This window comes from Pseudophryne corroboree, chromosome 6 (assembly GCF_028390025.1).
Source record: "Pseudophryne corroboree isolate aPseCor3 chromosome 6, aPseCor3.hap2, whole genome shotgun sequence".
NCBI classification, from domain to species: Eukaryota; Metazoa; Chordata; class Amphibia; order Anura; family Myobatrachidae; genus Pseudophryne; species Pseudophryne corroboree.
Window position 1 is genome coordinate 445,005,613 of NC_086449.1, and position 14,794 is coordinate 445,020,406.

Consider the following 14,794-nt stretch of genomic DNA (forward strand, 5'->3'; position numbering starts at 1 on the left):
ACCTTTTTCTGGACTGTGTCCAGGATCATCCCTAGGAACAGAAGACACGTCGTCGGAACCAGGTGTGATTTTGGAATATTGAGAATCCAATCGTGCTGCCGCAACACTACCTGAGATAGTGCTACACCGACCTCCAACTGTTCCCTGGATCTTACCCTTATCAGGGAATTGTCCAAGTAAGGGATAACTAAAATTCACTTCCTTCGAAGGAATATCATCATTTCGACCATTACCTTGGTAAAGACCCGGGGTGCCGTGGACCATCCATACGGCAGCGTCTGAACTGATAGTGACAGTTCTGTACCATAAACCTGAGGTACCCTTGGTGAGAAGGGTAAATTTTGACATGAAGGTAAGCATCCTTGATGTCCCGAGACATCATGTAGTCCCCTTCTTCCAGGTTCGCAATCACTGCTCTGAGTGACTCAATCTTGAATTTGAACCTCTGTATGTAAGTGTTCAAAGATTTTAGATTTAGAATCGGTCTCACCGAGCCGTCCGGCTTCGGTACCACAACAGTGTGGAATAATACCCCGTTCCCTGTTGCAGGAGGGGTATCTTGATTATCACCTGCTGGGAATACAGCTTGTGAATGGCTTCCAAAACTGTCTCCCTGTCAGAAGGAGACATCGGTAAAGCCGACTTTAGGAAACGGCGAGGGGGAGACGTCTCGAATTCTAATTTGTACCCCTGAGATATCACCTGAAGGATCCAGGGGTCTACTTGCGAGTGAGCCCACTGCGCGCTGAAATTCATTGAGACGGGCCCCCCACCGTGCCTGATTCTGCTTGTAAAGCTCCAGCGTATACTGAGGGCTTGGCAGAGGCGGGAGAGGGTTTCTGTTCCTGGGAACTGGCTGATTTCTGCAGCCTTTTTCCTCTCCCTCTGTCACGGGGCAGAAATGAGGAACCTTTTGCCCGCTTGTCCACGAAAAGACTGCGCCTGATAATACGGCGTCTTCTCATGTTGAGAGGCGACCTGGGGTACAAACGTGGAATTCCCAGCTGTTGCCGTGGCCACCAGGTCTGAAAGACCGACCCCAAATAACTCCTCCCCTTAATAAAGCAATACTTCCAAATGCCGTTTGGAATACGCATCACCTGACCACTGACGTGTCCATAACCCTCTACTGGTAGAAATGGACAACGCGCTTAGACTTGATGCCAGTTGGCAAATATTCCGCTGTGCATCACGCATATATAGAAATGCATCTTTTAAATGCTCTATAGGCAAAAATATACTGTCCCTATCTAGGGTATCAATATTTTCAGTCAGGGAATCCGACCACGCCAACCCAGCACTGCACATCCAGGCTGAGGCGATTGCTGGTCGCAGTATAACACCAGTATGTGTGTAAATACCTTTTAGGATACCCTCCTGCTTTCTATCAGCAGGATCCTTAAGGGCGGCCATCTCAGGCGAAGGTAGAGCCCTTACAAGCGTGTGAGCGCTTTATCCACCCTAGGGGGTGTTTCCCAACGCACCCTAACCTCTGGCGGGAAAGGATATAATGCCAATAACATTTTAGAAATTATCAGTTGTTATCGGGGGAAACCCACGCATCATCACACACCTCATTTAATTTCTCAGATTCAGGAAAACTACAGGTAGTTTTTCCTCACCGAACATAATACCCCTTTTTTGGTGGTACTCGTATTATCAGAAATGTGTAAAACATTTTTCATTGCCTCAATCATGTAACGTGTGGCCCTACTGGAAGTCACATTCGTCTCTTCACCGTCGACACTGGAGTCAGTATCCGTGTCGGCGTCTATATCTGCCATCTGAGGTAACGGGCGCTTTAGAGCCCCTGACGGCCTATGAGACGTCTGGACAGGCACAAGCTGAGTAGCCGGCTGTCTCATGTCAACCACTGTCTTTTATACAGAGCTGACACTGTCACGTAATTCCTTCCAACAGTTCATCCACTCAGGTGTCGACCCCCTAGGGGGTGACATCACTATTACAGGCAATCTGCTCCGTCTCCACATCATTTTTCTCCTCATACATGTCGACACAAAAGTACCAACATACAGCACACACACAGGGAATGCTCTGATAGAGGACAGGACCCCACTAGCCCTTTGGGGAGACAGAGGGAGAGTTTGCCAGCACACACCAGAGCGCTATATATATACAGGGATAACCTTATATAAGTGTTTTTCCACTTATAGCTGCTGTATAGTTAATACTGCGCCTAATTAGTGCCCCCCTCTCTTTTTTAACCCTTTCTGTAGTGTAGTGACTGCAGGGGAGAGCCAGGGGAGCTTCCCTCCAACGGAGCTGTGAGGGAAAATGGCGCCAGTGTGCTGAGGAGATAGGCTCCGCCCCTTTTTCGCGGACTTTTCTCCTGCTTTTTTATGGATTCTGGCAGGGGTTAAAATTCATCCATATAGCCCTGGGGGCTATATGTGATGTATTTTCGCCAGCCAAGGTGTTTTTATTGCGTCTCAGGGCGCCCCCCCCCCAGCGCCCTGCACCCTCAGTGACCGAAGTGTGAAGTGTGCTGAGAGCAATGGCGCACAGCTGCAGTGCTGTGCGCTACCTTGTTGAAGACAGGACGTCTTCTGCCGCCGATTTTCCGGACCTCTTCTGCCTTCTGGCTCTGTAAGGGGGCCGGCGGCGCGGCTCTGGGACCCATCCAGGCTGGGCCTGTGATCGTCCCTCTGGAGCTAATGTCCAGTAGCCTAAGAAGCCCAATCCACTCTGCACGCAGGTGAGTTCGCTTCTTCTCCCCTTAGTCCCTCGATGTAGTGAGCCTGTTGCCAGCAGGTCTCACTGAAAATAAAAAACCTAAACTAAAACTTTCACTAAGAAGCTCAGGAGAGCCCCTAGTGTGCACCCTTCTCGTTCGGGCACAGAGATCTAACTGAGGCTTGGAGGAGGGTCATAGGGGGAGGAGCCAGTGCACACCAGATAGTCCTAAAGCTTTCTTTAGATGTGCCCAGTCTCCTGCGGAGCCGCTATTCCCCATGGTCCTTACGGAGTCCCCAGCATCCACTTAGGACGTTAGAGAAAAATACATATGCATATAGTATGACCGGCTTGTTGATCAATTGATGTTCAGCAGGTGCCAAATGTATGCATTAGTCTTTGTGGTTTTACTCTAAAAGGACATTTAATGACAATGTAGTCAGTTTTTCAGTGTTTTTTTTTTTTTTACACTCTACAGATTGCAGACTACATTTGTTAACATACCATACTTTGGACTTTGCATTAGAAAAGCAATTATTTAATTCTGTATGTACACAGACTGAATTGAGAGTATGGATAACAAAAGAATGCTAGCTAGTAGTCCAAATCAAAGGTGGATAAATAATGATTCTAAAAGTGGAAAGATAGGAGAATCTGGGCGCTTCAAGAAGTATAAAAGCAGCCTTTTCGTGAACACCGGGGTACCTATCCCAAGAAGATCCTTATAAACTTTTGGAAACAATGGAAGTGGTGTGGAAAATGGTGGTAGACAATACATGGATGTGCAGTGTACTAGACATACAGTAGTGAACACTTATCCTAAATTGGCGATGAATAAAAGATTGTCTTGTTGGTTGTTTTTCTTAGTAACTCAGGTGTTAGTATACTGGATACATGAAGAAAGTAAGGTTGATAGTGGCAATATGTAGTGTAGTTTTAAACAAAGGTAATCATAATACAATGTTTTCACTGATGTATCAAAAAACTATTTAGCAGTGAAGAAAAAACTAAGGTTTCTTATAGGGCAGTGTGTAGCTCATTTACACAAAAGCAATGATAAAGACATATATCAAGGTATCTTTTAACCAGTAACTTGGCAATCTGCAATTCAGCGGATGAGGTTCATACCTCACTTACACAGATAAGGGGAGTGATTCCGACCCGATCGCACGCTGCAGTTTTTCGCAGTGGTGCGTTCGGGTCAGAACTATGCAAGCGCCGGCGCCTCAGTGCGCCAGCGCATGCCAGACGGCCGGTGTTGCCCAGCGATCGCCTCTGCTTGATTGACAGGCAGAGGCGGTCACTGGGCGGGAGGGACAGCACGGCGGCATTCGGCCGCCGTTTTCAGGGCGCGGTCCGGCCAACACAGGTGTGGCCACACCGTGCGGGGGGGGGGGGGGGGGGGGGATTTGTGGCGGGACGCAGCGGCTGCGTGACATCACATGCAGCCTCTGCGACCCTGGCAGCAACAAGTAACTCCCGGCCAGCAACAGGAGCTGCGCTGGCTGGGAGTTACTCTACAAGTACAAAAGAATCGCCGCTGGGCGATGCTTTTGTACTTGTGCGGTGGGGCCGAGCCAGACATGCGTGGCGGAGTAGCTCTTTGCTGGCGTCCCCCCACATGTCTGTGTCAGTGATCATAGCTGTGCTAACTTTAGCTCAGCTACAATCAGGTGGGAAAGACCCCCAAGGTGCCAAGGACATCTATCAAGGTATCTTTTGTGGTATCAACAATTCTGCGTACCAGTACTCACGATGAATCGGGTGAAAAGACTTACATCAAGGTTTCTTTTGACTTCATTTATAGGTTTAATATAAATGAAAAAATTATGACAATAAAAACGTAATCATGAGAGGACCACTCTGGAAACGCGTTAGTCAGAGGAGGTACTGCCTGGAGGGACTTTGCACCTGCTACACAGAGGAAAGCACGACCCTTATTTATTATTTACACATCTAGCCCCCTTAGGAACCGGACCTACTTGGCTATTTGTTGAATTTTGCCTAAGCACCATGTCTCTGAGTAGAGATGTGACCCCCAGCAGTCAATACATTCATAGAACCTTTTTCAAAAATTGTTTTTAACGTTTTTATTGTCATATATTTAATTCATTTATCAATAAACCTATGAATGAAGTCAAAAGAAACCTTGATGGGAGTAATTTCTTCCGATTCATCGTGAGTACTGGTATGCAGAATTGTTGATCCTACAAAAGATACCTTAATACATGTCCTTGGCACCTTACCTGTGTAAATGAGGTATGAACCTCATGCACTGTATTGCAGTTGCCAAACCACTGGGAAACCCGGGGAATGCCAAAAAGCGGAGAGAGTGGTGTAAAATTGTGGACTGCTGCACAATGGAAGACTGTCATGTAGTCGGATGAATCATCCTTCACCATGTTCCCAATTGCAGGATAAGTTTACGTGTGAAGAACACAAAGCCATGGGTACTATCAGGACTGTCGAATGCCAAGAGTGAAGCATGGAGGAGAGTCTGTGATGATTTTGGCAGCCATATCATGGTATTCTGCCAGCACCATTATCACCATGGATGGTTCAGTCACTGCCAAGGATTATGTAGACATTTTGGTTGACCAGGTCCATCCCATGGTGTAGACATTGTTTCAAGCAGGTGACACCTGGTACCAAGATGATCAGGCACAGATTCATACAGCTCATGTCGTCCAATTGTTGTTTTCTAAGCATACAGATGAGGTGTCTCGTCTTCCCTGTCCCTCCCAATCGCCAATCCTCAATAACATAGGACAACTGTGGTCGGTTTTAGGAGAACAGAATTCAGTCACGTTATCCGCCTCTAACATCACTCCGTGAACTTGAACAAGTTTTGCATGAAGAATGGTTTAAGATTCCATTGTCGACAATCCAGGACTTCTATTTGACCATTTCAAGGATAAATCAGGCAATTTTGGACGCCAACGGCAGTCCTACACGTCATTAGCTAATAAAATCATTATTTTTCTAGGTGTTTCCATATTTCTGTCTAACCCCTATAAACAAGTGTATAAATGGGTATAAGACTATGGCACTTATCCTATATAACTTACATATGATATAAAATCCAAAAGAATCCATGGATGAGAAGGTAGCACCTCAATTCTAAATACACCAAATGATAGTTACAGTAGTGCAAAATTGGTATAGGACAGAAGAAAACAGAGCACCTACTGGTGTATTCAAGTAACTCTTTACATTTTTAGGATCTGTACACAAGAAGATAATAGTGTTTTATCCTCCACAAACGAATATGTGGACTAGCCAAAATGGTCCTTTGGACTATAAATACCCTGTTTGTACTGATAAATTCTTAGACAAGAATGCATTGGAACTAAACACTGCTCCTGACTGAACAGGAGTCTATCCTCTGACCAGTTAGACTCTTGCTCTTATTCACGGTGACCTCTATGGTTCACACAGTGCAGCACACACAGAAATTTCAATGAAGGATAAAAACATGTAGTTGCTTATTCTTTAAAAAAAATAATATATATATATATATATATATATATATATATATATACATACATATACATATACAGGTTGAGTATCCCATATCCAAATATTCCGAAATACGGAATATTCCAAAATACGGACTTTTTTGAGTGAGAGTGAGATTGTGAAACCTTTGTTTTCTGATGGCTCAATGTACACAAACTTTGTTTATACACAAAGTTATTAAAAATATTGTATTAAATAACCTTCAGGCTGTGTGTATAAGGTGTATATGAAACATAAATGAATTGTGTGAATGTACACACACTTTGTGTAATGCACAAAGTTACAAAAAATATTGGCTAAAATGACCTTCCGGCTGTGTGTATAAGGTGTATATGTAACAAAAATGCATTCTGTGCTTAGACTTAGGTCCCATCACCATGATATCTCATTAAGGTATGCAATTATTCCAAAATACGGAAAAATCCGATATCCAAAATTCTTCTGGTCCCAAGCATTTTGGATAAGGGATACTCAACTTGTATATATATATATATATATATTTTTTTTTTAAATTACTACACTCTTTTTAGAAGACAATGTGGGTCCAAACATAGTCAACAGATAATCATTTAACATATTTTAATCTAGTATGCCGATCAGCACTACATTTATCACAAGAAATCATGAGCATTTTACATATATTCCTTTGTGGAACATAAATGCACTATTATTTTCTACTTGTCTCCATTGTCCACAACAGGGAAGAATTGGATTCCTAACACATCTGAGGAACAGACAGGAAAAAGCTGGAGAACTTGCGCTAACCAAAGGAGCTGATCTATCTTTTAACACTTTAATTAACAACTCTTATTACTTCTTTAAATACTACACTAGTAGGTATTCCCTCTCCTTCCATCCTCTACAGACATGCAGTATATCCATGTTCAACTCCGCCGACCTGTTATCTACCGATGTTCATTTGCCATGTATCCTTTTTACTCTGTGTAACATATCACAGCACTATGAGTGGTTATAGAAATGTCACAATATAGGTATTAACTAAAGGCAGAGTGTGAGAGAGCGCGAGAGAGAGAGCGCGAGAGAGAGAGCGCGAGAGAGAGAGAGAGAGAGAAAGAGAGAAAGAAAGAAAGAAAGAAAGAAAGAAAGAAAGAAAGAAAGAAAGAAAGAAAGAAAGAAAGAAAGAAAGAAAGAAAGAAAGAAAGAGTGAATATACTTATTGCAGGTTACCAAAACATAAGAGGAGTGGAAAGAGGGGAAAAGGCAATGATTTAATACATAAAATGAGCTTTCTTCTGTAATTTTAAGTTGAAATCTATTTACGGAAGTAAATGTGTGTTTTAGATTTTCTTCAAGTGCACAAAGTTGAAAAAGAAAAAAACAATTCCGTAATTACATTTAAGAATTTTGTAGCTACAGGAAGATTTAGTACAATAAAATGATAGATCACTGTTACACAGCAAAAGAAATCTTATGCAATTAAAAATGTAAATGTAATTTGTGGATTTATCACACCTTAGATCACTTCCTTGTAAATGTATTTTTAATTTTCCTACTGGGACATCACATTTGAAAACATTCCTCTTCACAAACAGGAGAACTTGATAAACAGCAACATGATACAAATTATCATTCTTTAACAAGATCAAATAATATAAAAGAGCTGAACAATATGTCGTGCAGTTTGCCATCGCTAATCCTATTCTATTATGAATGTACCATATTATAGTCCTCACCTGTCTATCAGCTATAAACTACAAAGTACGGAGGCTGTCAAACTGTAAAAATGTAACTGTATTTCCTTAAGTCAAACAAAACAAAAAACAACTTTTGTTACTTTACCTGAAAAGTCATATCTAGCAGGGCCCAGCCACCGATTCTTTTCACTTCCTTTTAAAACATCACCGTAGAAACCGTAGCCCAATAAAGAAACGGAGTACTTCACAAACATTTTCTTGTGGTGAACTGAACTAACATCCAAGGGCTGAGAATCACCTGCAAAAAATAAGACGTCAAGTAACTATGTTTGAAAATTGTTGGATGTCGACTCCTTTTGCCATTACTTTCACATTCATATAAAGGGATGGATTTTTAGTGCATGATTCATTTATGCACAAGAATAACCACAACTCTCAGACCTACCACTATTCCTCATCCTCAGATAACCACTTAACCGACAATTTTTCTCTTCAAAACAGTTAATTTAATTTAGTTTAAAACATATTTTTTTAAATAATATATTATGCACACCTGCAGAATGGATCTCCTCGTCAAAAACTGGGGGGCATAGTTGTGTGGCGCAGTTGCATGTGATCTGACTATGGGGATAATGCAGACTGGATCGCTGCAGTGGCAGCAATCGCAGTGTTTATCTTTTTGTGTAGTGCGCACACAGCGGCCGCACTATGCGTGCGCACCCTGGGAGCTCAGCGAGATGCTATCTGCTATCTAATTGACAGGCAGAGGAGGTTGCGGGGCGGGAGGGGGCGTGCCAATGGTGTTAGAACGCTGTTGGCGGGGCGCGGTCAGGACAACGGAGGCGTGTCTGGTCCGTTGGGTAGGCTCCCGGCCAGTAGCTCCCTGCTAGAGCGCAGGAGCTGCGCTGGCAGGGAGCTACTCATAGGTACAAAAGCATCACCGCTGTGCGATGCTTTGTACCTGTGCGGGAAAGGCAGGGCCTGACATGCGGGACGGACTAGCCCTGTGTTGGGCGTCCCCCCTGCGTGTGAGAGTAACTGATCGTAGATGTGCTAAATTTAGCACATCTACAATTAACTCTGAATTACCCCCCATGCCAGTTATGTGGATAATTCATCAGAGGCAGATTACATAGAAGTACAGAGTTAGCTGCGGCTCTGCCAGCCTAAACTGACAACAAGCACACACTTCAGCAAACCAACATTAACTTCAATACCCATAGCGTTAACTTTCCTGCTCAGGAAGGTTATCGGGCTGCTCCGAACATCAGCTGTAACCAGACGATATTCAACAGAACTGATACCAGTGTCTCATAATACCAACCAACACTACCTCATTGTGTGGCAGATGTACTTAGATTTCAAGAATGATAAAGTGTAGAGAGATAAACTATCAACCAATCAGCTCATTTTTTAAGCACAGCCTGTAACATGGCTGTTAGGAGCTGACTGGTTGGTACTTTATCACTCTCCAAGGCTTAGTACATATGCCCTCTGTCAGATCACTGGTTGGCTACACACATGAACACCCCCCGCCAGCCTAATTTACACCAAACTCCAGCCAACCCCCTTAGTTATATCACACTTAGCTACCACAATTGAACAGGTCACCTGGCAGCGACTGCAGTGCTGTTAGGTTGACAAGGAGTACTAGTCACACTACAAACTGCTCCTGCTATATACAGTAAAGACTTCCATTTATTACTCCAACACCCTATATATCCCCCTCCCCTCGTTATGTTTATACAAGGTCAGTTTATCTTGTCCTTCGTTGCATCCAATTTTATCAGTATTGTTCTCATATGTCAAACATTGTGTTTGTTATTTGTATTTACGTTCTCATCCTTGGGGTTACAAAGCAGCATATTAAATTTATTCATATATTATAATAGGTGATTTATCGTGCCCCACGGGCGCTCTTCACACCGTTGTAAGGGGTTACGCCCCCTTATCCCCTGCACGCCCGTTGTGCTTGAGATCTTTGTATTTTATGCAACAGGCTACGCCCCCTGAACCCCTGCACGCCCCTAGGCCATGCTATATTTGTATTATATGGAGTATAACCTGCAATCATAATTGTGTTTGTGGTTAAATAGTGCACGGCAAAAGGGCGTGCGATGGTCAAGAGGGTGTAGATCCTTGCAACAACGTGAATAGTGGCCGCAGGCCGCGATGAATCACATAGTGTACTACAGTCCCTGGTTTGTGATGCAGAAGGGCAGTCCCTGCTACAGGCCCGGCCAGCGTTATAAAATGAATTAGTAGTGTATGCATGATAGAGTCCCAGATTAGTAGCAGCAATACACTGTAGAGAATACACCCTAGTCCTGTGCAGTATAATGTATCATATGCATAGTTGCACAATGTAGAACCTGATCCATAGAGAAGGGGCTGGCCATTGGCAGTGGGACCCACCTGGGGTTGCCCTGTAACTCTGTGGGCACGCATGCAGCAGGGTAGTGTTTAGGTAATGCCTCATACACCTGGGCTGCCGGCTGGCACAATACTATGTGTGACACCCTGTTAACAATTGTGCCCCATTGGCTGTACCACAGCAGTACAAAGACTGTGCAATAACATGTTTGCTATCTAATAGTACCTGAAGCGATGATATTGTCCCCACTACACATAGCCCCAGCAGCACCAGGCAGCCACCACGCTGGGTGTTCAGCAGCAGCCGGCGGAACAGACTGGAAACCCCGACCCTGTGACATCACCACTGCCCTCAGCAGCCACCACGCTGTGTGTACAGCAGCCGCCAGGCCCGACCCCGTGACGTCACCGGCTGCGGCTGTTAAGCCATTGGCTGCCGTCGGCTTCCGTCCCACGCATCACAGCTTCCACGCTGTGTGTTCAACCAGGATCTGGGCCAAGTATCGGTGGCACGGTGCAACGCTGCTGCCATCCTCCGCATGCCACACCCAGCAGCCGCCGTCATCATCCCCGGGAATGGGGAACCGCACTGTAACCCGCAGGTAAGGAACTGTCAGCAGCGTGGCAAATGCAGCCGGTTTATGTGGCCCAGTGGCTGTGTAACCTGTGAAAAGAGGGGGGGTGGGGGTAGCCACGTTGTACCTGTGTGGGAAAGGTAGGGTCTGACATGCGGGGCGGACTACCACCGCGGCATACACCTGTGCAGGAAAGGTAGGGACTGACATGCGGGGCGGACTACCACCGTGGCATATGGCTGCAGCTTGTGTATCTGGCCCAGGGCTAGTAATGACGTGTACCAGTGTGTGTGTGTAGGGGGGTGTTTCTAGCACACAGTGATCTCTGATTCAGAAGGGCAGACCCTGCTAGAGCCCTGCCCAGCGTTATACACTGAGTGACAGTATCTGGGGAAATATGTAAGATTGTTAGCCTTCCCACAAATAAATACGTACCATTTGATATGAAAGATTTCTGTAAGAGTGAGCCCTATATGTACAGCAAAGCATCAATATAGACACTGACTGATACTATTCACCCTGAGTCTGGCATCATTTATTTTGTCGCCTTGTTTCACTAGCACATTGGTACCACTTGCAACATTCGTTATATTTAAGCTGTTGTACTTACGTTTTTCTCTGTCATTTCGCAACACAAAGATATTGTAACATTCAACATCAGTCACAAGATTAGACCAAAGGAACACCCTCATTGTGATGAGCTATCAGTTTCCTACTTTACCACACTCAGGGCAGGGCCGAAACTAGGATTTTCATCACCCGGGGCAAGGCGGTAATTTGCCACCCGCCCCCACCCCCTACCTTAAAAAAAAACAACCACAAAAAACCATGCAAACAAACACTGTCAGACTAAAATAATTATACAGTATTATAAAAAAATAAAAATAAAAAAGGGGATACTATTGGACAATATTCCCCTATGTGCCCCAACTGCCCTAAGCGTTACATGCCTTCCCAGCAGCATGTTCCACTACATGCCCCCCTGTGTGTCTCCATACATTGCACTATGTCACTGCACTACATTCCCATATCCACTGCATTACATCACTCGTACAACATCCCCTACATACTGAACTACATCACTACACTACAGCGTGTCTTCTCAATGGTGTGTAGGTGGCAGCTTGTTATCGGTTGGTGCTGGCCAGGCAGCATGGATCATAGCCTGCTTAAAAACACAGCACCAACAGCTCACCTCTATAGCTTGCACAGTTCACTGCATGCTAGTTGCAGCACTGCATGGCAAAGAAGAGAGTTTAAGACAGTAGCCAGCATAGGAGAAATCCTAGGTACTGGAGCTCATCCGCACAGCGTCAGAGCCAACTGTGGGCAGACAGGTAGGTCAGAGACATTGCCCCGGGAGTAGTCTGCTGTCTCACTGGAGCAGCACAGCACTGCTGGTAAAAACAAAAACAAAAAACCCTGTTCCTCTGTAACTCCTCGGCACCCCCTCAATTCCTGCACCCGGGGCGCATGCCCCCTTAGCCCCCCCCCCTAGTTACGGCCCTGCTCAGGGGCAGATGTATTAAGCCTGGAGAAGAGATAAAGCAGTGATAAGTGCAAGGTGATAATGCACTAGCCAGTCAGCTCCTAACTGTCAATTTACATATTGGAGCTGACTGGTTGGTGCGCTATTACCTTGCACTTATCACTGCTTTATCACTTCTCAAAGCTTAATACATCTGCCCCTCAGACACTTTAGCAACAAAAGTTAAAGCGTGAACACACAGCAGTAGAGCACAGAGGCCCAGCAACTAATTTTGTCTATGCAGAGGGTGGTTCCCTCTCAGACCCCAGCAGCTCCAGCAATTGGTGAAACTATGATTATTTATATGGTGTCTGTAAAGATATCCATTTAATGTGGTTTTGTGTATAGGTTGTAGGCACGCTTTATATAACGCTATATAACAAAAAATAAAAATAAATAAGGTGTGTCCAGTATCCTTAGGAGTACATTACGTTTCCTGCTCCATTTTTTGTAGTCTTAAAATGAAATATTTTCTTAGAGTTGAAAGTCTATAAAAAAAAGTGCAAGTGCTTTCTTAAGGTGGGTACACACTGATAGATTTATCTGCAGATCAATTGATCTGCAGATATATCTGTGGACGGATCGGGCAGTGTGTTGAGCACACACACTGCCCGATCCGTTGGGGACGGACGTCATGAACTGGCCGGGCGTGTACACACGCCCGCCTAGTTCAGCTGTCAATCACCGCCGGCCGCCGCAGCATGTGCCTGTAGAGTTTGTGAAAGAAAAATTAACTACTTTTGTCAGTCATTACACTGCATTATCTATGGCACCGTTTATGGATACACCCTCATACAGGACAGAGGCTGACTTTTTTCTATCTCTCTCATTGCTGTAGCTAAAGTCTTTCAGTATCTCCCACATTACCCACACTAAGGTCTTGCGCCCAATTCGCATTACCTTTGCTAAGATCTTGTGACATATCTGTAATTACCCAGTCTAAGGTCTCGCTGTACTTTTGGTGCTTTTTTTCTCCCACCATACTGTGTGTAATTTCTCTCAATCTCACATCAGCAGCCGTCTCTCTGATCAAGAGTCCGAGCTCAGAAACTGCAATCCTAAAAGAAGTGTAGACTGTGGGGGTGGGCAGTGACTTCCTCTTCTTCCCTGTGCTAATACTCTTGTGCGTAGTCAGTATCAGAAAAAGGGCTGGGGAGTCTGTACATTAGCAGCATGTGCCTAAATGGCTATGTTTGTATTGCCACCCAAAAGACAAACTATATAGATCACTTGCTTATTGAAGAGAACAGAAATCAAAATGTTCGGCACTGGCAATATTTCTTAATGCCCTCATATACGGAACTTACCTAAAATGATGTGCAAAGCAGAGGTTACTGGATCACTGATACCCACAGTAGCAAAGCATACGCAGTCCGTAGAACCTGCAAATAAACACAGGCGTCCTGTATTTAAATATAAACATGCCATAATCTGATGTAGACTTAATGAATTTAACAATGGAGGTAAAAAAGAAAAACCAAAATGCGCACAAGGTGGCTACAATAAAATATACAACATTTCCAAACAGCTGCTGGCGATGTTTGGATAGGACTCTCTAAGCCTTTAACATGACTTTTACAAAGTTACTTTGGTTAAAAAGATTAAGTAAAGTCAGTATTTGTCATAGATATATATCAACCATTGTATATATATATGAAATATCTGCTGTGTTTATATTAAGCACACAATACTCTTTAGGCCCTGTGAAGCATTACTTGAAGACCACTTGCATTCTTCCCTTGAATGTAAAAGGAAGTTGGATATACAGATAGAGTAAATTTCTATTGGCATAACCTCCCAATCACAGAATTGCGCCATTTTTCCTACCTTTCACCTAGAGCCTAGTCCATGTTTGTACGCACATGCCTACGCAGCTGTGATTTATCATGCTACGGAACTGCTAATCACCGCAAATAATGCTGCCGCCCAGAAAAGAATATAAACGCCTACCGGAGCGATCGCAAAGTCCTCAGCACCTGCGTACATATATGTAGCAACAACGCAGTAACAAGGAACATCGATTCTCCGAGTGAGTCTATGGTCACGCAGACTGACTGCGGCAGTAGAGACACTGGCGCCATGTTTCGCTATGTATATGATCGCAGCAGAAGGCAGATACATGCCCCCAAAACAACCAAGACATGCCTGCATTTTTGCAATCACTCCCCGTTACCGTCCCTTAAAGGTCGATACCTGTAAATCACTGCGTTTAAATTCTCACTGCAAGCTGCTTTGTAGAAATACCTTGGCATGTGCGCAGAGCATTCGTGGTGCATGCAAAGCCTACAGATAATCACTCATTTGCTAGCACAACGGTGTGTAAACATGTTAAGGAGCAGGGGCCTAATACAAGACAGCACTGCACAATTAAGTGCAAACAGTCTTGTCATCACAGTTGAACAGCCCACTGAACTAAATGTAACACTTCACATTAATGAACTTGTCTCTAT

At 44.3% G+C, this 14,794-nt stretch overlaps 1 protein-coding gene across 2 annotated transcripts in view; it reads right to left on the bottom strand.

Annotated features, from left to right (window-relative positions):
• The window catches only part of CERK (ceramide kinase), a 159,935-nt gene that overhangs the window by 29,616 nt on the left and 115,525 nt on the right, over window positions 1–14,794 (bottom strand). For both annotated transcript variants that reach the window (XM_063927116.1, XM_063927117.1), the window contains 2 exons: window positions 13,652–13,726; window positions 8,014–8,166 (listed from right to left, as the gene is read on the bottom strand). In XM_063927116.1, coding sequence (XP_063783186.1) covers window positions 8,014–8,166; window positions 13,652–13,726 — 228 coding nt within the window. The remainder of the gene's footprint in view (window positions 1–8,013; window positions 8,167–13,651; window positions 13,727–14,794) is intronic.